Source organism: Enoplosus armatus, chromosome 14, assembly GCF_043641665.1.
Source record: "Enoplosus armatus isolate fEnoArm2 chromosome 14, fEnoArm2.hap1, whole genome shotgun sequence".
Lineage (NCBI taxonomy): Eukaryota > Metazoa > Chordata > Actinopteri > Centrarchiformes > Enoplosidae > Enoplosus > Enoplosus armatus.
This window is the reverse complement of record NC_092193.1, coordinates 899,014-924,127: the sequence shown is the minus strand read 5'-3', so window position 1 is coordinate 924,127 and position 25,114 is coordinate 899,014. Positions and strand designations below refer to the sequence as shown.

Below are 25,114 nucleotides of genomic sequence, written 5' to 3'. Positions count from 1 at the left end.
AAGTTCATATGCAAGTCAAGGCAGGTGAGCCAATACTTTTGGCAATATAGTGTATCTTCCAAACATTCTGACACTAAAATGTTTTTTTTCAGACACACAAATCAGGAGAAAATGAACTTTGTTGGAGACCCGACTGTCTCAGCAACACACTCTCATCGCAGCATCACTTCTCTCTGCTGGTGCTGAATTAAAAGTTAAAACTGAAATGAAATGGTATCATTTCCCCCTGGGGGTCAATAAAGTATTTCTGATTCTGAAATGTCTGTTTCTTTGCTTAATAACAGTATTATCGTTATTATTTAACAGTTTTTGGAGGGGAAAGCAACGCCCACTTAGGAGACAGGAAGTGTGTACCATTGTAATGCGTCATCTTCGTTATAGAGGATCTTTGGTTACAATGAACGGTGCACATATTAACGTCTGCATTTGTACATTTGTACATGCTCTCATTTCTAAATGTATGCTGCTTTCTGCTCTTGAATGGTACTGTATAATTTCCCCCCGGGGATCAATAAAGTATTTCTGATTCTGATAATGTGTTTATGACCAAATACCTGCAGAACTAATGACATTCATCAGCCTCAGCTGGACTCTGTGTTTACTGCTTATTACCTAATCATTGCTATCCAGTGGAAACCATGTATCTCCAAATTGCGTGACATTGAATTTGTCTTGTAAACTGAAGGGTTAATGTTCCTGTGTGGGTTTAGAATATCCTCCAACTTCTTAGGATAAATAAAACATTAAAAACCCATGTGATCGGGGCATGCCTGTAGCTCAGGGGACGACTGTCTGAATAAATTAGATTGTCTTAAAAATGCATCGCCACAAAGCTAAAAATGGCTGTTTTTTTATAGTTTATGAAAAGCTGACGTGTTGACGTTAGTCTTAATTAATTAATTAAATTATAACTTAGGTAAATGAATTGTCAGTTGACATTGCAGTGATCGGTCATGTAGGACCAACAGAATAGAAACAGCTTCCATGTGATAAACCACTCATTCACAAACTGGTTCCTGTAGCGATTTTTTATTATTCAAATGTTAAGTTTGGATTTACAGGCACATGGGAACAAACAGGGTCATTCAGGTCCTCACAGAGCTGGAAACATGACGTCACCATGGCAGAATAAAAACAGACTACAGAGGAGGCCTGCAGGCCGTGCAGCACATACATCACCATCTCAGACAACAGGGTTACAATACAAAGAACTGGTACATTATAACTTAAAATACTGTTTATACATCATGTCTGTACGTGCTGCACATCCTGCAGAGCAGCCGTCTGGATGGAGGGAGAAAAATAACGGCAAAAGGTACGAAGATGACAAAAACAAGTCAGTAAGAGTCCAGTGAACATTTCAGATTCTCTTTCACTGGTCAGACAGATAAACAAACAATAAGCACTTTAATATTTCATCAGCCGAGTTCAGTCCGTTTATCTGCAGAAGCAATCTATTAAAACTAAAAAACTTAAAACTCTGGTAGCGTTTGGCGGCTGGACTGGAATCAGTTTTTTGGAGTTTTCTCTGTTAAGGACCTGATTAAAAAAAACCCTGCTTCAGTACCGACACGAGGAGACGGCGTGAGGGAGTGAGGACAAGGACATGTTTGTGAAATAAAACGTGGAGGCCCTCGTTGGGACTGTGATTACAATCGAACTTTATATTAAGGCACAAAACACTAATTAAAACAGTTAACTACTGCAGCAACATGTGACCAAGCTCATCTTCTCCATGAAGTCGAGCGAGTCACTTCAGTGAAGTGACTCGAGAGGCAGGAGACGCCTTTTTAAACATGTCCTGATTGGGAAAAAGGGTCAAAGCTAAAAAAAAAAAACTAAACAGAAATATTCAGTTAGGTTGAATTAACTTGTGAAAACCCACAGAGAATCAATAACACACAAATGAAATATTGGCATCGCTATGAGGCAGCAACACTGAGCCTTGTATACAAGCAAGCATATTATAATAATAACATACCACAGACGTTATCATAGATATTTATATATATTTAACCTGGAGGTTTCAGTTGATTGATTGTGATAGAACTTAATGTGGCTGTTTGCATGTTGGAGTTTTATTTCTTAAAAATCAGCCCGTCCTGAATCATTTAAGCATATATTTACACAAATAACAAATTCCTCACTCTATGTCATAATAAAAAACATTCACACAAAAATATAACATTTGAAATAATTATTAGCACCAGTGTATCAGATAAAATTCTCGCTACGCAAAATGTACAAAGTTGCATAGTGTTGGATTTAGCCTGGAAGAAAATGTTAATGTGTGATGGGTAAAAACACCAGTGACAAGCAGCAACTTCCGGGAGAACAGACAAGAAAAGAAAACGTTTGTAGTGTTATAACATCAGAACATGAAATGGTGTTGGACCAAGGTGAGAAATGTCAGAGCTGATCTAAAGACGCACCGACGGAGACCCTGAAGTCCTCAAAGACACTTGTATCTTGTTCAAGGTAAGAACGTAGCTCCAACCCCAAGCTGAGATCTAGAGCTTGTGAGAACAAGATAAAACTTCCAACACTAGATAATATTTTGTGTGCACACGTTATGGATCTTGTAGTAACAAGATACTAACATCTTCTCACTCTAACCCAAGATCCATACTTTGAGGGGGATGCTGATCCTTCTTGTGCGCACAAGATTGTAAAAAGATATTTTTTTCTGGACTTCAGAGGCTTCATATGCACCAGCAGAGTGGGCGTGGCTTTACTCAACAACACAACCCACTGGAGTTGAAAATACTGTTGAAGAAAGAGAAGTAAAATACTTTTCCTCTGCTGCTCGTGTCAGGCACGTAGCTTTGGGAGAAAAGATGAGAAAAAATGAGAGGATTCCTTCACTGTGTGGTTTCTGAAAACACGGTTGGTTTCAAAATAAAAAAACTCCACGGATGGTGACGTTCTAACAGTGTGTCGCCGGACATTCAGCTAGCTGAAAGCTGTAAAACTAGCTGGTGTGTCTCCAGGCATGATGGGTAATGGCTGGTTGAACACAGAAAATAAAAATACGAGCGGAGATTCCTCGAGGTGCGAGGAACTTCCTGTGTGGTTTCTGCGTCGGTGGAACTTCCTCTGGTGGAGCAGACGGGTGCAGTCACGTCGGGTTTGTGGTTCTGGTTTTTCTCCGAGGTTCTTCCACCTCTCTGCACGGCTTCTCTACGCCGCTTAGTTCATTCTACCGTAACCACGTTACTGCGTCTCGGAAAAAAAACCTAAAGACAAAACAAAAACTAAAAAAAAAGCTGCTTCTCTTTGAACGTGGTTTGAAATGTTGGCTTCTCTCTTGTAAAAGAAAAACAAAGACAAGAATCTGAAAACAAAAAGTTTTAAAAAACTGTTTTGGTAAAAGTTGGCATGTTTGCCAGAGTGTTAGATGTGAAGGGGGGAGTGTTGGAGGTGGCTGGAGGAGGACGAGGGCGGGGTTAAGGCCTCTCCAGAGAGGGCGTGTTGAAGCAGCCGTCGGGTAACGTGTTCTTGATGTCGTTGAGGTTGGCGATGTCGGCGCGGATCTCGCGGATCTGCTGGTCGTAGTCGTTGATCATGTCCTCCTGGGTCCGAGCCACGTTGTTAAGCTCCGTCAGCTTCCTGTCCAGCTCGCTGTTGGCCATCTTGCCCTTGGCACTCTTCAAGGACTCGTCGATCTGGTTCAGTTTGCTCAGGTCCACCTTGTCGATGTTTCCTGCACAGGAGACAAAGGAGACACGTCAGACCTGCTGAGAGTCCTGACATCATTTGTTTGTCTTTACTGGTGCCTCTAAACTGGATCATTTACTTATGGAAAACTGCAGCGACTGGTAAAAAGTATTCTTCCAGTTTGACCAGTTTGTTCAGAAAAATCCTGCAAATATTACTGGAATTGGTTGAATTTGCGCTGATTCCTGTTGGGACTAATGTTTCGCTGGATAACTGATTGTTTTGTTGTAGAAACTGTTATTCGGTTCGTTCTTTTTTTAATTATTTGTATTTAGTGAGTCTGTGAGGATGTTGCTCTGTTCTTACCCAGTTGATCCAGCAGGGCGGTGATGGTGCTCAGTACCGTCTTCACGGCGCTCTTGGCCTTGCGGGCGTTGTCCTCTGCCTCCTTAGCGTTGTCTGACGCCTGAGAGACAGTGAACAGGGTTGATCCCACACAACTACTTTGAAATGCTGTTTTCAGACTTCGACTGTTTACAACAGTCATGATTTAACTGTAAAATGTCTTTGTTAAAGCACAGAGAACAGGGTCGTACCATTCCAGCCATCATCATGTCCTGGTCGGCCTCCGCCTTCTTCCTGGCCAGATCCTGCTCTGCAGCACTCAGCTGGTCCATCATGTTGTTGACCTCGTTGTCCAGCTTGTTGGTGTCCTGGAAGGCCTTCTCTGCGTCCTCCTTGGTCTTGGCTGAGCCCTGAGAGGACACAGGTTTTATTTACAGAGGAGGATAAAACCAGCAACCTAATCAACGTATGTTCCAGTTAAGCGCAGGCTGTCAGGTCGCTGTTGGTTCCTGTCGTACCTTCTGCACGTTGCTGGCGATCTTCTCAGCCTCCTCCGCCTTCTTCTTTGCCTCTCGGGCGTCGGCGGCCGCGTTGCCGAGTGCCGCCTCCGCCTGCCTGGTCTTCTCGTTGGCAGCGATGATGGTGGCGTTGATGTCGGGGATCTTCTTCAAGGCGTCCTCAGCCGCGGTTTTGTTGTCGTTGACCCTCTTGTCAAAGTCTGCAGGACCACATGAAAGAATGAGACAGAAGCTTGGCAGTTTTTAGTGGCAAGAACTTAATATGAAACAATGATCCATCAAAATCTCTGAAACACACAAACTGCTTCATCTCAAGGTGTTCGGTTTGTGACAGATATGAACCAAACATGAGACAGACATGAACCAGACATGAGACAGGCATGAACCAGACATGTGACAGATATGAACCAAACATGAGACAGGCATGAACCAGACATGTGACAGATATGAACCAAACATGAGACAGACATGAGACAGACATGAACCAGACATGTGACAGACATGAACCAGACATGAGACAGATATGAACCAAACATGAGACAGACATGAGACAGACATGAACCAGACATGAGACAGACATGAGACAGACATGAGACAGATATGAACCAAACATGAGACAGACATGTGACAGACATGAACCAGACATGAGACAGACATGAGACAGACATGAGACAGATATGAACCAAACATGAGACAGACATGAGACAGACATGAACCAGACATGAGACAGACATGAACCAGACATGTGACAGACATGTGACAGATATGAGACAGACATGAGACAGGCATGAGACAGACATGAGACAGACATGAACCAGACATGAGACAGACATGAACCAGACATGTGACAGACATGAACCAGACATGAGACAGACATGAGACAGACATGAACCAGACATGAGACAGACATGAGACAGATATGAACCAAACATGAGACAGACATGAACCAAACATGAGACAGACATGAACCAGACATGAGAAAGACATGAACCAGACATGTGACAGATATGAACCAGACATGAGACAGACATGAGACAGACATGAACCAGACATGAGACAGACATGAGACAGACATGAGACAGACATGAACCAGACATGAGACAGACATGAACCAGACATGTGACAGATATGAACCAGACATGAGACAGACATGAGACAGACATGAACCAGACATGAGACAGACATGAACCAGACATGTGACAGACATGAACCAGACATGAGACAGACATGAGACAGACATGAACCAGACATGAGACAGACATGAGACAGACACGAACCAGACATGAGACAGACATGAACCAGACATGTGACAGATATGAACCAAACATGAGACAGACATGAGACAGGCATGAGACAGACATGAACCAGACATGAGACAGGCATGAACCAGACATGTGACAGATATGAACCAAACATGAGACAGACATGAGACAGACATGAGACAGGCATGAGACAGGCATGAGACAGGCATGTGACAGATATGTGACAGATATGTGACAGATATGAGACAGACATGAGACAGACATGAGACAGGCATGAGACAGACATGAACCAGACATGAACCAGACATGAGACAGACATGAGACAGACATGAACCAGACATGAGACAGATATGAACCAGACATGAGACAGACATGAGACAGACATGAACCAGACATGAGACAGACATGTGACAAATATGTGACAGATATGTGACAGATATGAGACAGACATGAGACAGACATGAGACAGGCATGAGACAGACATGAACCAGACATGAACCAGACATGAGACAGACATGTGACAGATATGAACCAGACATGAGACAGACATGAGACAGACATGAACCAGACATGAGACAGACATGAACCAGACATGTGACAGACATGAACCAGACATGAGACAGACATGAGACAGACATGAACCAGACATGAGACAGACATGAGACAGACATGAGACAGACATGAACCAGACATGAGACAGACATGAACCAGACATGTGACAGATATGAACCAAACATGAGACAGACATGAGACAGGCATGAGACAGACATGAACCAGACATGAGACAGGCATGAACCAGACATGTGACAGATATGAACCAAACATGAGACAGACATGAGACAGACATGAGACAGGCATGAGACAGATATGTGACAGATATGTGACAGATATGAGACAGACATGAGACAGACATGAGACAGGCATGAGACAGGCATGAGACAGACATGAACCAGACATGAACCAGACATGAGACAGACATGAGACAGACATGAGACAGACATGAACCAGACATGAACCAGACATGAACCAGACATGAGACAGACATGAGACAGACATGAGACAGACATGAACCAGACATGAGACAGACATGTGACAAATATGTGACAGATATGTGACAGATATGAGACAGACATGAGACAGACATGAGACAGGCATGAGACAGACATGAACCAGACATGAACCAGACATGAGACAGACATGAGACAGACATGAGACAGACATGAACCAGACATGAGACAGACATGTGACAGATATGAGACAGACATGAGACAGGCATGAGACAGACATGAACCAGACATGTGACAGACATGTGACAGACATGAGACAGACATGAGACAGACATGTGACAGACATGTGACAGACATGAGACAGGCATGAGACAGGCATGAGACAGACATGAACCAGACATGTGACAGACATGTGACAGGCATGAGACAGACATGAACCACACATGAACCACACATGAACCAGACATGTGACAGACATGAGACAGACATGAACCAGACATGAGACAGACATGAACCAGACATGAGACAGACATGAGACAGACATGAACCAGACATGTGACAGACATGAGACAGACATGAGACAGACATGAGACAGGTGGTACCTCTGAGGTCGTCCAGGATGCTCTCGGCCTCTCTGAAGGTGGACCGACCCTTCTTTGCCGCCTCCTCAGCCAGAGCTTTGGCAGCGTCGGCTCGAGCCAACAGCTGATCTGCAGTCTGTCAGACGTCAACAACACATATACACATATTTAATTACATGTTTTCAGTATTTTTTAGTGTGTGTCTCTTGAATCGTCTCCCCTTTGGGACAACAGAGTTAAATTAACGCTTCGTGTTACGTTCGTTCACCGGTCAGAGGCTCCTCAGGTCACCAGCTGCAGTCGACGTACCTGCTGCTCACTTTTGCCTTTCTCCAGCAGTTTGCGGACTTCCTGCTCTTTGCCCTTCAGGTCGTCTCTCAGGTCATTGTACTCCTTCTCCGTCTTATCGATCAGCTTGTCGAGGTCCGACGCCTCCTTCTTGATCTTACTGGCTTCATCCTGAAAACAGAGACTGGTCAATTATCCAGGAAGTCAAAATACACATTATAAAAACATTTCACGTCTTTCACGAGAACCTATTTTGAACGTATTTTGAGTAAGACGTTCACCTCCAGAGCCTTGGTGTCAAACGGTGGGAGGCTGGTCAGGTTGGCGAAGATCTTCAGAGCTTTGTCTCCAGCGTCTTCAGCCTCGGCCTGAACCTTGTTGGCCTGTTTCTCCAGATTCTTTGCCAGGTCCTTCGCCTCGTTGTACCTGAACACAAGAATTAGAGCAGATGTTATTTAGTTAATGTAGGTAACACGGAGGGGAAGTGTTAAAGGTCACAGAGGAAGCTCTGGTGTGACGTACTTCTTGTTGAGCTCGTCGATCTCCTGACTCGTCTTGCCCTCTCCGTCCAGAGTCTTCAGCAGCAGGTTGTACGCTTTGGTCGACGTGTCGTTGGCGTCTTTGGCAATCTTCTCGATCTGGTCAGCGTCCATCTTGTGCCTGAGAAAAGCACAGATCCACGAAAATGATGTTACATGTTGTCTAAGCAAGTTGAAAGGTCCCATAACTACACCTTTTCCTGCTAGCTGCAGCTGGATATTCACATGTTGAGATAACAAGAACTCTTATTGAAACCAGGTGCAAGTGCAAAGGACCAGATGTTAACATTCAGATCCAGATGTGTGATCTGCATTACATGTTAACACGAGGTGGAAACAGGGCATTGACAGTTTCTGATACTTGATGCCAAGTATTTAAACACGCGCCTCAGAAGTTAGTAATGTGTGTGTAGAAATACAATAATTTAAAGTTTCAGGAACACATCGACAATAACAAAGAAAATCTGAAGATGCTCAAAAGAGGACTTGGTACCAATCTACAGTCTAGATTCCAGATACTTACTTGTCAGCCAGTGTGCGAGCCTCCTCGGCCAGCAGCGTCATGTTGTTCGGGTCTCCGGCGCCGCTGGGGGGTTTGATGTCCTGCAGACGACATCAGCTCCGTTAATAAGCTCTCAGGCTCTGTTTGTTAGACTGATAGTTGCCGTGACAACAGTGACGTCACTCACCACTTTGCCGATGGCGTCCTTGGCCTTGTCCAGCTCCTGTCGGGCTCGGTCGATCAGGTTCTCGGCGTCCCGGACTCGGTTACGGGCGCGGTCGGCCTGAGTGCCGGTGTCATCCACCGTGTTTCGGATGTTCTGCAGTCGGTTCCACTGGGTTGTCAGAGTGTTGTTGATGTTGTTCAGACGATCCAGCAGACCTCTGTCTACATCTGCAGGGTCAAAGGTCGCGGTCAGCTGGAGGAATCATTTCTACTGATATCAGTGCTGAGCCTGCTCCTGGCATGTCAGCAGTTAAATGGAGAGCAGGAGGCTCATGACTCCATCAGCTGATAATCAAGAAGACGCTGTGGTCCTTTTACAGTTGTTCAACAAGTGTTGAAAGCAGACGCTACACGTTCATCAGCCTGTATTGTTGAGCGTGTTGTTGCTACTCATGTTGTTTTCTTATGTTACCTTTGCTGGTCTGAGCCTCCTCCAGCAGCTCCATGATGGCTCTCTCTGCCTCCTTCAGCCGATCCTCGAAGGCCTGGTCACTGACGGTGTCCTGACCTGAGCCGAGGTTATCGATCAGAGTCTGCAGGTCGTGAAGCTTCTGCCTCTGCTGGTTCACCTGGAGAGAGAAACAATTGATCTCTGTGCAGGTGGCCCAAACTCTACGGTTCCTCCAGTCGTTAATGTACGCATCAGCACTGAGCCGTCCTCACCTTGTCTCTGACCAGACTGTAGCAGGAAGGACACTGCTGGCAGCCCGGTGCTGAGCGGTTGTAGAAGTAATTCTCCTCACACATGTCACATCGAGCTCCAACGAAGCCGGGCCGACACTCGCAGCGACCGTCCTCCTTACACTGACCCGACTGAGAGCCCTCAGGGTCGCAGTCACAGGCTGCAGGAGGACACCGAGGACAAGGTTAGAGAACCACACATTCAAACACTCGTGACACTGAGTGAAAGTCTGAGGCATCGACTGACGCTGTGTTCTGTTAACTCATAATCAGTGAAGTCATTGTCCTCACGTTTGCATCCGGACGAGCTGAAGCCGAAGAAGTTGGCCTCGCAGCGTTCGCAGTGCAGGCCGGTGACGCCGGGCTGACACTCGCACTGTCCTGAAGTGATGTCACACTGACCGTTGGTCGAGCCAATTGGATTACAGTTACACCTGTGGAAATGAGGAGAAAGAAGAGTGAGCAACAGCACGAAGCAGCAGCAGGTAACTGCAAACCATCCCACATATAAGAAGCACCTGAATCTCATGCTGATGTTCTGGTGTTCTAATGTTCTGGTGTTCTGATGTTCTGTTGTTCTGGTGTTCTAATGTTCTGGTGTTCTGATGTTGTGGTGTTCTGTTGTTCTGATGTTCTGATGTTCTGTTGTTCTGATGTTCTGTTGTTCTGGTGTTCTAATGTTCTGGTGTTCTGCTGTTGTGGTGTTCTGTTGTTGTGGTGTTCTGATGTTCTGTTGTTCTGGTGATGTGGTGTTCTGGTGTTCTGATGTTCTGATGTTCTGGTGTTCTAATGTTCTAATGTTCTGTTGTTCTGGTGTTCTAATGTTCTGGTGTTCTAATGTTCTGATGTTCTGATGTTCTGATGTTCTGTTGTTCTGTTGTTCTGGTTTTCTGATGTTCTGTTGTTCTGGTGTTCTAATGTTCTGATGTTCTGATGTTCTGGTGTTCTGATGTTCTGATGTTCTGGTGTTCTGTTGTTCTGGTGTTCTAATGTTCTGATGTTCTGTTGTTCTGGTGTTCTAATGTTCTGGTGTTCTAATGTTCTGGTGTTCTGATGTTCTGATGTTCTGATGTTCTGTTGTTCTGATGTTCTGATGTTCTAATGTTCTAATGTTCTAATGTTCTGGTGTTCTGGTGTTCTAATGTTCTGTTGTTATGGTGTTCTGGTGTTCTAATGTTCTGGTGTTCTAATGTTCTGGTGTTCTGGTGTTCTGATGTTCTGATGTTCTGTTGTTCTGGTGTTCTGGTGTTCTAATGTTCTGATGTTCTGATGTTTTGTTGTTCTAATGTTCTGATGTTCTGGTGTTCTAATGTTCTGGTGTTCTAATGTTCTGGTGTTCTAATGTTCTGATGTTCTAATGTTGTGATGTTCTGTTGTTCTGTTGTTCTGGTGTTCTGGTTTTCTGATGTTCTGTTGTTCTGGTGTTCTAATGATCTGTTGTTCTGGTGTTCTAATGTTCTGATGTTCTGATGTTCTGGTGTTCTGATGTTCTGATGTTCTGGTGTTCTAATGTTATGGTGTTATGGTGTTCTAATGTTCTGGTGTTCTGGTGTTCTGGTGTTCTAATGTTCTGGTGTTCTGTTGTTCTGGTGTTCTGGTGTTCTGATGTTCTGGTGTTCTGGTGTTCTGATGTTCTGTTGTTCTGGTGTTCTGGTGTTCTAATGTTCTGATGTTCTGATGTTTTGTTGTTCTAATGTTCTGGTGTTCTAATGTTCTGATGTTGTGGTGTTCTGTTGTTCTGGTGTTCTGGTGTTCTGGTGTTCTAATGTTCTGATATTGTGGTGTTCTGGTGTTCTGTTGTTCTGATGTTCTGATGTTCTGATGTTCTGATGTTCTGGTGTTCTGTTGTTCTGATGTTCTGGTGTGTTCTGTTGGTGCTGCGACGCCTGTGAGGTGAGCTGACCGTTCGCAGCCGTTGCCGCTCTGCAGGTTGAAGAACCCGGGCTGACAGGCGCTGCAGTCGCGCTCGGCGACGTTGGGGAGACACTGACACTGACCGGTGACCTGAGAACAGCTGGTCTGTTGACCGACGGTACCGAACGGAGAGCAGGAACAAGCTGAGGAGGAGGACAGAGAACCACAGTCAGAAAGCTCTGGGACACACATCAGTTATCAGAGTCTGACATTTAGAAATGTAAAAAAAGGTTTTTAGTTTTGGACAAAACAAACAATTCAAAGAAGTCACTTTGATCCGAGCTGTAAGATGATTTCATACAGTCAGATATTTACTTCGATCTCTCGGTTTCTGTATATTCTCCACTAAAGACTGAACACCTGACTGAACACCTGGTGACGACATCGTGTATCTTTAAACATCCTCTTACGTTTGCACTTGTCGGCGGGGTTCGCGGCCAGGGCGTTGCCGTAGAAGCCCTCCTTGCAGCGGTCGCAGAAGAAGCCGTCGGTGTTGTAGATGCACTTGAGGCACTCTCCGGTCTCACGGTTGCAGTTGCCGACGGCGTTGGGGTCGATGTTGTCGCTGCACTTGCAGGCGCGGCATGTTCGGACCGGCCCGCTCTGACCAAGAGGGTCGCCGAAGAACCCGTCATCACAGAGCTCGCAGCGCTTACCTGCAGACAGGTGACGGCAGAGGACCGTTAGAAGAGCTGGAACCAACTGAACGGGACAAAGAACTGGATATGCGGGGGTGTGAGCCCTGAGCATGGCCCTGCAGGCACACCTGTCTAACCTGCACAGGTGTGGAGTGTGTACCTGTGGTTCCTGCGGGACAGTTGGTGCAGACCACCTCTCTGGTTTTGAGGACAACAGCGCAGGTGGCTCCGGCCGGACAGGGACAGGGCTGACAGTCACCTGACGTCCCCCGTGTGGCGTCGCCATAGAAACCATCTTTACAGCGTTCACAGCTCAAACCGGCCGTGTTGTCCTGACAGTCACACGCTCCTGGACAGCCAGATGAACAGGTGGACAGACAGGCGGACAGACAGGCAGACAGACAGTCATTAAACCAGTCAGTAACCCAGTCAGTAACCAGTCAGTAACCCAGTTACCTGTCTCGGGGTTGCAGGCGTCACTGTGTCCGTTACAGTTGCAGGACTCACAGGAGCTGAAGGCTCCGAGCTCCGGACGGGCGCGGCGATATCCCACAGTGCACTGCTCACAGTGTTGACCCTGGTAACCCTGAGGACAGGTGCACTGCTCCACCCAGCGGGCGGGAACACCTGGACCTCGCCTCGCCGTTACCAAGGAGACGTCGTCAAGGTAACCGGCACCTGGACAGACGGATTAATTTGCAAATGATGCCAAACAGAATTAAGTATTTTATACACACATATATGTATATATACGTATATATATATATATATATATATATATATATATATATATATATGCACACGTATATATACGTATATATATGTATATAATATAATATACATATGTGTGTGTGTTGCGCTGCGTACTCCGCTCGCTGTAGGTGCCGCGGATCTTGATGGCGGTCAGATTGTGGAGGAGTTTCTGGAAGTCTGAGTGGCTGATGGTCGGCCTCCAGGGGTAGTCAGTGCTGTCATGGAGCCTGAACCACAACACAGACCAGGAGGACAGATTATGAGCCAACATCAATCTAACTTAATCCAGATCAACAGATCATCATCTGAATTTAAACGAGATGAACAGATTACATCATCGTCTTGAACTGAATCTTTGTGTGTGACAGAATCAAACAGCGTTAACAGAAAATCTGGTGATGATGATGATGATGGTAAACCCTGCTGTGTCTCACCTGAACACGTAAACCTGCATGTTCTCATTGGGGTAGGCGTTGCCCTGGGCGATGAGGGGGACGGCCACCCTCAGATTAGCCCCCTCCAGGACCAGATCCTCCGCCGACAGCCGAGTGTCCCGCCGGTCGACCCGGAAACTCAGGCTCAGGTTCTGTCCATAACTCAGCATCTGGTTCCCCAAAAACTTCTCTGTGACCCACAAGAACACAAGAGACACACAGCTGGATATGAAGACGCAGACTGACGGCTTCTTTGCTCTCACACAGGTGTAGCTTCTACCTGCAGCTGTCGCTTGTGAGTGTGTGTGTTGATTTTAACAGAAGACTGGAGGTCAGTAGGTCGACACACAAAGTCTGAAGGAGCTTTCCATATCTGTGATCATGTGTTTTAGTCACTTTTAGAAAGTTGTTTTGTACAGGTGAGTTCTTCCTCACTTCTTCTGAGAGTTGCTTGAGGGTTTAGATTAAATTAGCCAGATAAAAACGGCTGCTGTCCTGACAGACATCAAGAGAAGAAGTCACGGTTTTCCAAGTTTAAATTAATTAATTAATGAATTAATTCAGTGTCAAACTACAGTTCAGCCATGCTGTGGCAGGGCTCATGTGACTGACGGAGGCGGCATGGATCGGCTGGTTGTACTTTAAAGCTGCACACTGCCCCTCTCACTCTGCAGCAGGAAATGGGAGCAGAAATCCACTGCACTTCAAAGTAAAAGGCTCATTTGGCCCCGACCCACTGACCAGTGGGAACCAGTTGGATTATGGTTAATGGCCGGGGTGCCATGTAGTTGTGATGGTTAACAGAAGAAGTGTGTGTGTGTGTGTGTGTGTGTGTGTGTACCTGGGGCTACGAAGTACATGGGGAAGTAGTCGTCTGAGATGAGGGAGATTTCCTGTCCGCTGGGAGACCACTGGACGGAGACACTGGAGCCGTCACGCTGCTGACCGGTCCACTGCTCGTCATCTGACACACACACACACATTACAGCACTTTACAACAGCGACACACACCACTGTGGGTACAAGGTTAAAAACTCCCTTCTGGGTTTTTGTCCCTGCGTCTGGCCTGCAGGCGGTGGTACCTCTGTAGAAGGGCGAGCTGACGGTGTGGACGCTGAAGCCTTCGGCGCTGTCGCACACAGACGAGTGCTGGAAGCAGAAGCAGGGGGTGCAGCCCTGAGGGTTGTTGGGGTCCAAGTTGAAGTAACCCAGTTTACACCTGACGGACACAAAGACGTTACAACAAAGACCAGCTCCACCCTCTCCCTCCACCCTCTCCTTCCTCCGGTGACTTTACAAACTGTCTTTGTGAACGCCCCCCCACTGCTGCAGAATATCCGTCTGTAGTTCTTATAATGTCCTCCGTTAGTCCGTTATCACGATCTTCTCTCCCTTTCCCCATACTTTTATTTCTAAATGTATGCTGCTTTCTACTCTTGAATAGGAGCACAGGTACTGTACAATTTCCCCCCGGGGATCAGTAAAGTAATTCTGATTCTGATTTCTCCTTTCTGTTATTTCATTTTATTTCTCTTTATCCTCACTCTTCCCTTCCTTCCTTCCTTCCTTCCTTCCTGCTCTGCGTCCTCTTCAGCTGATCAAACACTAAACCTTCACAGATCTGAACCTCTGAACGATGAACAAGACGTTTCAGAGACATGTTGAGAATTTCTTGTTAAATTCTGCCCACAAACACAGTTCTTTGAGTGTGTTTTGTCCATTTAGATTAACTTCACAGCAAAGCTGCTGAATCATAACATCGCCTTTAACATTTGGAAACACCAAAATGTCTCTTTCTCAGGCTACAGGACGGGGGGGGCCTGGAGAAGAGGACACCTGAGTATGTCTGCATGGACTTTACTGTGAAAGCTAGTAACACTTCATCATCACTGTCATCTTCATCACATACAACGCACACCATTATACTGCACATCAGGGGGTGAACTGAAACCTGCTGACAGATAAATGAAGTCAGTGACCAGATGTGTGTGTGTGTGTGTGTGAGTTACCTGTCGCAGGTGAAGCCCTCCACGTTGTCTTTACAGCGACACTGTCCTGTGTTGACGTCACACTCCTGAGTACTGCCAGAGGGCGAGCAAGAACAAGGCCTGACAGAGAGAGAGAGAGACGATGAGACGCTCTAATAAAGTTCTTATGTCAGATGTTGCCAGCAGGGGGCGCTCAAAGAGCAGTCAAATCATTCGTTATGATTCATCATTCGGAGAATATTCTTTTTCATTTCTGACTCCATCAAAAGAGAAAAAGAAGCTTCTTAACTGAGCTGCTACGACCCAGCGTCTCCTTTACAGTTATATTTGTTCTGTTCCATAAACAAACGTGAATCAGACTTCTTGTTGTTGGAAGATGGATTTTTTCTCTATTGACGGAGCTAAGCTAACAGTTTTCTCCCTGCTTCCAGTCTTTGTGCTAAGCTAGGCTAAACACATCCTGCACCCATCTCTGTGCTCGACACCACGGCTACAACGTTTGATTATTGATACAAATACCGATTATTTTCTTGATTTATGGTTTGGACAAGGAGACATCTTCAAGTGTCCTGTTTTGTCCAACCAACAGAAAAGTCAAAGACATTCACTTTTCTACTTAAAAGAGTTGAATTGAAATTGTTGCAGATTCATTTTCTGAGTGAAAGGGATTAATGGTTTCAGCTCTACTGGAGAGATGAAACTAAAATCCGTCTTCTCGTCTGATTTTGTCAAAGACGGAGAACTAGAGCGCTACAGAAAGGTGGGACTGTTCCTTTAAAGCTGAACATCAGAGTTATTTAGACAACAGGCTTCTGGGATATTTGCTCTGAACTGTGAAAACATCAGAGTCTGTAATCTTGTTGTCATTAACTGCCACATGCATCCCCACAGAACTCCAGTCATTTTTCACTGTATTTTGGTGCAGCTGATGGTCTGTACCTGCAGCCGGCCTCCGTCAGACTGTGGTATCCCGGCTGGCAGCGGTCACACTTCTCTCCGCTCACTCCTGGTTTACACGCACACACTCCTCTGTTGTCACACTGAGGAGACTCCGAGCCTGAAAACACACACACACACACACACCGACCGTCAGCACGTTAACCTTCAACCACGTGCAAACAATCAGCTCCCATTAACAAACCATTACAGAACAGAACTGGTGTAACTGTGTAACTGGGACTCAAACAGCTGGTTCACATTAAGCAGCGGTTTGCTGCTGCGTTCTGTAAAATACCAGCAAAACCACACGGTTCATTCCAGTGGTTTCACATGTTTTCACTTTAACTACACTTCATGTACACTTACATACTGCTGAGCGTTTTCATATTCATAACATGAACTGATTTTTGAATGATTTCTTACTTTCCACAGCAGCGCACAATCACACATTATGAGCACAGACGAATATATTTTGTAGACAAATTATAACAACAAAAATAACTTGATTTGAGAAAACAAAAATCAGTTCTGTGCTTAATAAGCTTGGATTGAGACCCAATTATTCTGCTATACTGTGAAGATCAGCCTCACTGTTCACTGTTCCTTCATGGTGCGTTCAAGAGTCCAACTTGAGACTGAAGTTCATTCTTGACTTTGTGAAAAGTACTTTGACAAAACAGCTAGACATTTTGGGAAATACTCCTGTTCACTTCCTTTCTGAGATTTAGATGAGAGGATCGATACCACTCTCATATTGTATCTGCCCGATCAATATGAAACTGGAGGCAGCAGCTGCTTAGCTTAACTTAGCATAAAGACTGGCCTGGCTCTGTACACAAACTAAGAGTATAAACAACACGTTGGTGAGTTAGGGGGGTTATATTTCTCACCGACGGTGTTGCAGCCGCAGGGCAGGCAGCGGCTGCCGCTCTGGTCTCTGTAGTAGTTGTCGAGGCAGCGCTCACAGTTGGGTCCGTCCGTGTTGTCGGCACAGTTTCTGCAGTGACCTCCGTGACCTGTTGCCCGGTACAACTCTGCATCGAAGTAACACTCGGCGCTCTTCCCGTTACAGTCGCAGGCTGAGAGAGAGAGACAGGTTTACATTCACAGGGTTAATCATAAAGCCCTGTTTACTTCTTACTTTGGTCCAGTCTACTGTGGGCTACCGTCAGCTCGGCTGTAGTGTTATATGCAGTAAAGCGCTGCCAGCTGCAGTAACTGTAGTAAGTCTGGACTTATTTCACCTCTGTCAGCAACTATAACCCCATTATTTATTCTCTATTTATAAGAAACCAGTGCAATACATACATGTATATACATATATATACATATATATGTATACATATACATTGTTATTGTATATCTTTTTTTATTTTTTCACTTCTTCTATTTTTACAGACTTCTCATTTCTAGCTCTGTGCTACTTTTCTATTCTTGAATGGGAGCACCTGTAACGTGTCTAACACCCCCCCCCCAGGGATCAATAAAGTATTTCTGATTCTGACAGTACAGAGTAGGGACAGCAGCAGTGAGACAGGGAGACAGCAGCAGTGAGACAGCAGCAGTGAAACAGTGAGACAGGGAGACAGCAGCAGTGAGACAGCAGCAGTGAGACAGGGAGACAGCAGCAGTGAGACAGCAGCAGTGAAACAGTGAGACAGGGAGACAGCAGCAGTGAGACAGCAGCAGTGAGACAGGGAGACAGCAGCAGTGAGACAGGAAGACAGGGAGACAGCAGCAGTGAGACAGGAAGACAGGGAGACAGCAGCAGTGAAACAGTGAGACAGGAGCAGTGAGACAGCAGCAGTGAGACAGGGAGACAGCAGCAGTGAGACAGCAGCAGTGAGACAGGGAGACAGTGAGACAGGGAGACAGCAGCAGTGAGACAGTAGCAGTGAGACAGCAGCAGTGAGACAGTGAGACAGGGAGACAGCAGCAGTGAGACAGCAGCAGTGAGACAGGGAGACAGCAGCAGTGAGACAGCAACAGTGAGACAGGAGCAGTGAGACAGTGAGACAGGGAGACAGCAGCAGTGAGACAGGGAGACAGCAGCAGTGAGACAGCAACAGTGAGACAGGAGCAGTGAGACAGTGAGACAGGGAGACAGCAGCAGTGAGACAGGGAGACAGTAGCAGTGAGACAGGGAGACAGCAGCAGTGAGACAGCAACAGTGAGACAGGAGCAGTGAGACAGGGAGACAGCAGCAGTGAGACAGGGAGACAGTAGCAGTGAGACAGGGAGACAGTGAGACAGTAGCAGTGAGACAGCAACAGTGAGACAGGAGCAGTGAGACAGTGAGACAGGGAGACAGCAGCAGTGAGACAGGGAGACAGTAGCAGTGAGACAGGGAGACAGCAGCAGTGAGACAGCAACAGTGAGACAGGAGCAGTGAGACAGTGAGACAGGGAGACAGCAGCAGTGAGACAGGGAGACAGCAGCAGTGAGACAGCAACAGTGAGACAGGCGCAGTGAGACAGTGAGACAGGAGCAGTGAGACAGGGAGACAGCAGCAGTGAGACAGCAGCAGTGACACCGTGAGACAGGGGCAGTAGCGTAGATGCAGTTTGGACACAGTTCTGTCATTACTCGTCACAGGTTTAGTATTAAATGGAGCAGTAGCTGGACTGAACAGGTAAAAACTGGTTAACTGAGGTGAAAACTCAGCTGCACCTCAACATGTAAATGTGAGGTTCTGATATTCAGAGTTTCCATATTGTCAGTTCCTGCAGTTTCCTGTGCTGCAGGATGGATTAAGTCGACTGTGGGAGAAGAAAAACACTAATATTCCCTGAACCCAGTTAGTCATGCTCCTGCACTGGGACATGAACGTTTAGCTGTCAGGAACTACAGCTCCCACAATCCCCCAGAGACTGTCATGACTAATGCTATGGCTTCTCTGCTATGTTAAGCCAGGGATCAGTTTACATGGCATCATGTGATGTGTTCTATGGGTCAGTCCTAGCCGATTGAAATTATCACTATTGTAGTAATTAGTGACGTTAGTTGTATTAACTGTATGACTAATAGTGGCAGTAGAAGAAGTAATAGTTGTACTTAGACTTACTTAGGCAGTCGTAGTAGACTAACATCTAGAATTAGTAGTAATCATAGCCGTAGTGAAGCAGTCACTGTCACAGTAATGCAGTAGTTGTAGCAGCAGCAGTATTAAAGCAGTAGCAGCTGCAGTAAAATGGTCGTACCAGCTGTAAAGCAGCTGCAGTAAAGCGGTAGCAGTTGCAGTGAAGTAAAGAGCAGACTTACGCAGACACTCGTTGGAGTTGTCGGCGGTCGCTCTCCTCCACGGCCGGTCGTTGTAGAACGGTTTGCAGACGTTGCAGTCGGCGCCCTCCGTGTTGTGTTTGCAGCTACACAGCAGCCGTCCTCTGCTGTTCTTCTCACACTCGCTGGCATGGCCGTTACACTTACACCTGACGGCACAGAAACACACCTGAAAACACAAACTCCAACAATCTCCATGTTTCTGTGAGACGGTGCGTCTCAGCAGCATCAGTACCTCGGACAATGTTCAGGTAACCACATCACTAACTTTCAGAATGTCACTGACGGTGGAGGTCTGTTACACGTTGACACACATGTCTCCACGTTGCTTTAAAAACTCTTCAGGTTGGTATCTGACATATAAATGAAAACAGTCCAGTTCCATCTGAGAACTCGCAGTCGATACGGTCTTTGGTTCTGATGAGGTTTTTCCGCTCGGTGGCTCAGAGGGAGGGTTTTGTTAAACTTCCACGGGGGGGAAGAGCCCCTAACAACAGGACAGGACTTGCTCAGCAGCCACCTTTGGTTATTGTCTCAGGTGTTTGTTGGCAGGGAGCTTTGGAAAAACTGACGACGAGAAGGAAGACCGAGGCTGTCGACACCACCCGCTGCGGGAAGCTACAACATACATATAACTTACATCACTGTCCACGGTTTCAGTATAGTTTTTATTTTTATAAACCACTTTCAGGCAGGATAATAAGGACACCGAGACTAGAAAACATTCACACTCATTTAAGAATAAATAAATCCCTGCACACTTGATTTCTAAACTCTTATTTAAGGAAAATCAAAACATTCACAAGTAAAAGTTGACAATGTTGGGGAGGAATCTTAAAGCAGGGGCCCTGGCTGCCTGATAAGGCTGTGCCACAGAGCTGCCTGTCCTGCCCAGCTCCAGGTGAACAGGTTCAGGTAAATCAGGGTGGAGCTGACGGAGGAAAAGACTCCTCAGAAACCCCTCCTTGTACAAATAAAGGTTAAATTCTGCAGCTCAGGACTCTTCCCTTTTCTTCCGCCCGTCATGGCGGTCGGTCCGCCCCATTCCGGTTTCCCTGTAATCCAGCCCTCCCGGCCAGGAATGCCAGGAATGCTGGCTGTGTAATGGAAATCTGCTCCACATTTCAAACAGATTATGGCTGCTGAGGCTGTGCAGCGGCAGCCTGTTTAACACTCTCGTAATGCCTGTCGAAACCTTTTTTCAGACACGCAGGAAAAGGAGTTCTTATGTGGATTCCTGTGCAGGCCACAGGGAAGCAGACCACACAGTGACACATCAAGACCAGGACCCACATACCACCTGACTACACTCAGTAAAGTTTCCTTTGTCTGAGCAGGTTTCATGACCCTCAGGCTGCTGAAACTTGTTCACACTCAGATGTAAACAAGAGAAAACTTCGCTTTTAGCAGATATAATTAGAGGTGTAACTATTCACCGTGGAACAGTTTAACTCAATATAAAACTGTGACAAAATACATCATGGAGCCGCAAAACTGATCAAAATATGAACTAACTCTGGTCAGTTATGACTTCCATAAGGTACGAACCTCCGTTTGCACACACTAAATCTTTTCTTAGCTCTTTACCTTCCTCCCACAGCGAAGTCAGAGATGGCGTAGTAGTAGGACTTGAGGACCTTGGGGTCGTTGAAAACCTCGTCTCCGAACGTGTTGAGCCTGTTCAGGGTCACTCTGATGTCTGTGGCCGTCACCCAGTCCTGCAACAGACACAACATGGACGCACTGTTAAGAGACATCAGGTCTGTAAACATCATCCGTCTCTGGAACAGAAAGAATCAGTGAAACCAGAAAGACATCAACGCATCCAAATATCAGCTCTCACGAGTGTTCGGTGGTAAAATGAGACAGTGAGACAGCAGCAGTGAGCACTGTGAAATGTTTTTCAAAGCCAGACTTTGTCCTTGAATTCTAACAAAGTGCTCTCAGCCAAAAACAACGACCCTTTAAACGAGCGCTTTCTCTACTACAGGTGTAAGGATTTCAACAGGACGCTAAACATCACCTAAACATGCCATCAGTGTCGGATGAGACAGGAGAGAGGACAATATGATGTTTGTTTAGAGTCACCTGCTGGGAAACTGGGCAAGTGAAGTTGTCTTAACAAGACCAAAGGCGTCAGTATGCTTCAAAACGTCAGTTTCTCAAAATGATATTGCAGTCGATGGAAAAGCTTTGCTTTCCCCACATTTGTTAATAGTTGAGTTGAAGCTAACAGTCCAGCTGCTAACAGCTGTGCTTCAGGTTCCGAGGGGTTCAAAACCCGAGTAATTGATTGTCTCTGGGTTTTCACTTCACCATATCGGAGGAATTTTGCATAAAGTTTAGCCATCCTCAACTTCTCCAGGTTTCTCTGCTGGGGGGCTGGAGAGTCTCGAACACAGGAGAGGAGCAAGGAGGCTATTTGGAGGTTCCATTCACAGTGAACTGAAGTTTGTTCTTCTCTATGGTTTGAGTCCGTATGTGTGAACGGGGGGTAACAGCACCAGTACACCACTTTCCGATGGTGGAATCAGGAGGGCTGGGTCCAGCATCATGAATGTCTTCCAGGAGAAACGTCTGACAGAGTGAACTCGTACAAAGACACAGAGCTGTTGGAGATCAGGGAGGCAGCCAGGAGGAGGACAAGACCAGGCTTTTCAGTGAGGACATTCAGAGCAGACAGAAACACTTTGTCCCACCACGTCTGCAGTCAGTCAGTTTGAAGCATTCAAGGTGAAGTGAATGTAAAAATTACAAAGTCCAGCTGAGGCTGATGAACGTCATCAGATCTGCAGGTATCTGGTCGTAAACCAAAGCGTTGGACTGAAAAACTGACCAACATCCCTCGAGCCACGCAGCTAGCAAACACAGATGTTGTGTACAATATTCTTCAGATATGTTCCTTGGACTGCTAGACTTAGACTTAGACTTAGACTTAGACTTTATTCATCCCACAGCGGGGAAATTTACAAGTCACAGCAGCAAAGACAGAAAGGTGCAGAAACACACAGCAGACAGCACTATTTGTTTAAAAAACAATATACATATAATAAATACAGATCTAAAAAATATGGGGAACAAAAACAGATATATACACGGGGAATATAAATATGTACAGATGTGCAGATTTATGTACAGAATTATGCTAAAAGCTTGGATCATGAATCTGCTAACAGGGAAGTGGTTTTAGTTCTCAGGCTGTGGGAAACAATGAAAACCAGTGACGCAACACCAGAAACAGGCACTCAAACTGTGACATCTTTAGTGAAATGGAATTTATTTTCTTGGCATTATGATGCGAGACCCAGATGGAGAGAATTACTGAAGGACACCTGTTCAGTTTCGAGGATAAAGAACGTTTCCCAACATCCCGCCTGTGTGAGAGGCTCATGGGAAACTCGGAGTGAAAGCCAGCGATAGCTTTGTTCAGTATCAGCATGAAGCGTATCAGGCCCAGAGGTTTGAGCTCAGAGCAGCTGTTTGAAGACAAACAGCTCGGAGTTAAGAGACCTGAACCGAGTCTGAACAAAAACCACAGTCTGTCAGGACCGTCAGCCTCGGGGTTCATTTCTGCTCTCAGGAAAGTGGGAAGACGTGAATACATGTTAATCCACATCTGACATCAACACCACTGCTGTCGGGGAACATGTGAAATAAATGGTCCACGGCTCAACAGCGTCTTGGCTTTCCAAATGTCTCTCCATGTTCTCCCTAAAAAATGTTCCGACTTCCAACCTCATGAGGAAACTGTTCAAATATCTGCTGACAGCCTTTTGGCCTCCGGTCTGTTTCTGGAGCTCAACATGAGACGTAATCGTTAGACTTCATGTTCTCAAAGTGATGAAATATTGAAATAAAAGAGCAACGACATCTGCACTTAAAACCAAGGAGGTCAAAGAGGAAACAGCAGGATTTCAGCTACTCGCTGTCTCAGATAAGGTCTGATTTCATCATCAGGTTCAGGTTACAGCCAGGTCTTATTTTCAGAGTTTTGACCATCGTTCCTGTCAGTTATGAGTTTTTCCATCATGTTCGTTGCTACGATTGATTAAATGCTCTCCGATGTTGTAAACAAGCCCACAGTTAGAAAAGTAACTACGCCCCCAAAGACCACAATATTTTAAAAATGCAACAAGGGAGTGGACGGAGGCTGAGGCAAGCTGCAATCTGAGGTCCTCTCGTCACGTTTCACTTGTCAAAACTAACGCCAGTCTTGTGACCCCTGTAGGACAGTCATTTGTGAAACATGATGCTGCCACCATTTGCTTTTATAAAACAGGTCTGAATAGTGATTTGATTTGAATCAGGAAACATCTCGTCAAAGTAAATCACATTCAGAATCTGACCACGTTGAAGCTCCACTCTCAGCTGTAACTGCATGATGTTCGTCTGTTGCCAAACTCTGATGGGGGTTCGGTTTTTGGCAGACACCCTGTTTCTGGTTGACTTGGCTCTGGTGAAGGATTGTCATTGTTGAAACCTTTTCTGCAGCTGCCTCCTCAGCTGGTCAGTTATCTGAAAGCTTCCTGCTGCGGTCGACAACGCCCGACTTTCTCTCCTTATGATTCATGAAGAATAAACTCATCTCGTCCGTCCGGCAGCTGCAGCTCTTCACGCTGTCCGGTCCAGGAAGCTCGTGCGGGTTCTCGGCTGTTTAACGCTGTTTAAACTGTACAGAACATTTGTTTGCCATCAATCATCTGCAGCTCTGCGCCGCTGTGGGACGCCTCGGCCGGGAGCGAAGAATTCTGCCTGACGCTAGAAACACAAACCTTCAGCTGAGCTGCAGCAGACTGCAGGAGAACATCTACTGCAGTACTTCACTGAAGTACAATTTTACATTTTCACTTCTACTTCACTGCATTTCAAAGTGTTTTAAGTTGGTGAACAGAGCTTTAAGGCTGGCAATAGCCTATATTTCCATTAACAGAACAAAACCAACATCAAACTGATCGAGGGCTGCAACTAACGATTATTTTCATTATCGATTAATCATATAAAATGTCAAGAGATAGTGAACATTGCTCATCACAATTTCCCAGAAACCAAAGTGACGTCTCTTCATTTACCGTCATAAACGACGAAGAAAAACAGCAAATCCTCACATTTGGAAAAGTTGTCTTTATGTGTCATTGTGAATTTCAGGTAAGCAAACAACTCAAGAAATAAATGAATATCTGTCTATCTGGGTTGAAATGGATCTCAGTTTATCAGTCATTAAGATTTTCTCTGTAAATCAACAACCTGCTTATAAAGTGAAACCAAATTATGCAGAAATTACCGTAAAATAAAGGGACACCCTCATGTAATCATGTCAGGATGTTTCAGTCTGTGTTTAAGACCCCATGTAAGTACAACGTTCAGTATCTGAGGGGTCAGTGTAGGTCAGCAGGAAGCTGAAGGGTTTTATAGTCTGTGAAACGACTGACTGAAGACGACAGAAATAAATGTCTATGTCAAACTCAACACTCTCTACATCTCAATTTAAGATAATCAAATGTTATTTTAAAGATTCTGACCTGGGGGTTCAGATGGGCTGAGGGGTCTCAGGATGAACCTGAGGG

At 45.7% G+C, this 25,114-nt stretch overlaps 1 protein-coding gene across 1 annotated transcript in view; it reads right to left on the bottom strand.

Annotated features, from left to right (window-relative positions):
• Positions 1 to 3,357: 3,357 nt before the first annotated feature.
• Positions 3,358 to 25,114, bottom strand: part of lamc1 (laminin, gamma 1) — a 45,145-nt gene continuing 23,388 nt past the window's right edge. Inside the window, exons 3-28 of the mRNA XM_070918345.1 lie at positions 21,138 to 21,268; positions 19,533 to 19,699; positions 17,162 to 17,350; positions 16,272 to 16,389; positions 15,354 to 15,452; positions 14,427 to 14,563; positions 14,186 to 14,308; positions 13,345 to 13,534; positions 13,025 to 13,137; positions 12,614 to 12,835; positions 12,318 to 12,506; positions 11,930 to 12,175; positions 11,509 to 11,662; positions 9,897 to 10,039; positions 9,588 to 9,766; positions 9,337 to 9,493; positions 8,887 to 9,092; positions 8,721 to 8,800; positions 8,181 to 8,318; positions 7,940 to 8,084; positions 7,680 to 7,829; positions 7,392 to 7,506; positions 4,521 to 4,720; positions 4,254 to 4,412; positions 4,024 to 4,123; positions 3,358 to 3,703 (exon numbers count right to left, since the gene is read on the bottom strand). Of these exons, the coding sequence (XP_070774446.1) occupies positions 3,447 to 3,703; positions 4,024 to 4,123; positions 4,254 to 4,412; positions 4,521 to 4,720; positions 7,392 to 7,506; positions 7,680 to 7,829; positions 7,940 to 8,084; positions 8,181 to 8,318; positions 8,721 to 8,800; positions 8,887 to 9,092; positions 9,337 to 9,493; positions 9,588 to 9,766; positions 9,897 to 10,039; positions 11,509 to 11,662; positions 11,930 to 12,175; positions 12,318 to 12,506; positions 12,614 to 12,835; positions 13,025 to 13,137; positions 13,345 to 13,534; positions 14,186 to 14,308; positions 14,427 to 14,563; positions 15,354 to 15,452; positions 16,272 to 16,389; positions 17,162 to 17,350; positions 19,533 to 19,699; positions 21,138 to 21,268 (4,107 nt within the window). The 3' untranslated portion in view covers positions 3,358 to 3,446. The remainder of the gene's footprint in view (positions 3,704 to 4,023; positions 4,124 to 4,253; positions 4,413 to 4,520; positions 4,721 to 7,391; positions 7,507 to 7,679; positions 7,830 to 7,939; positions 8,085 to 8,180; positions 8,319 to 8,720; positions 8,801 to 8,886; positions 9,093 to 9,336; positions 9,494 to 9,587; positions 9,767 to 9,896; positions 10,040 to 11,508; positions 11,663 to 11,929; positions 12,176 to 12,317; positions 12,507 to 12,613; positions 12,836 to 13,024; positions 13,138 to 13,344; positions 13,535 to 14,185; positions 14,309 to 14,426; positions 14,564 to 15,353; positions 15,453 to 16,271; positions 16,390 to 17,161; positions 17,351 to 19,532; positions 19,700 to 21,137; positions 21,269 to 25,114) is intronic.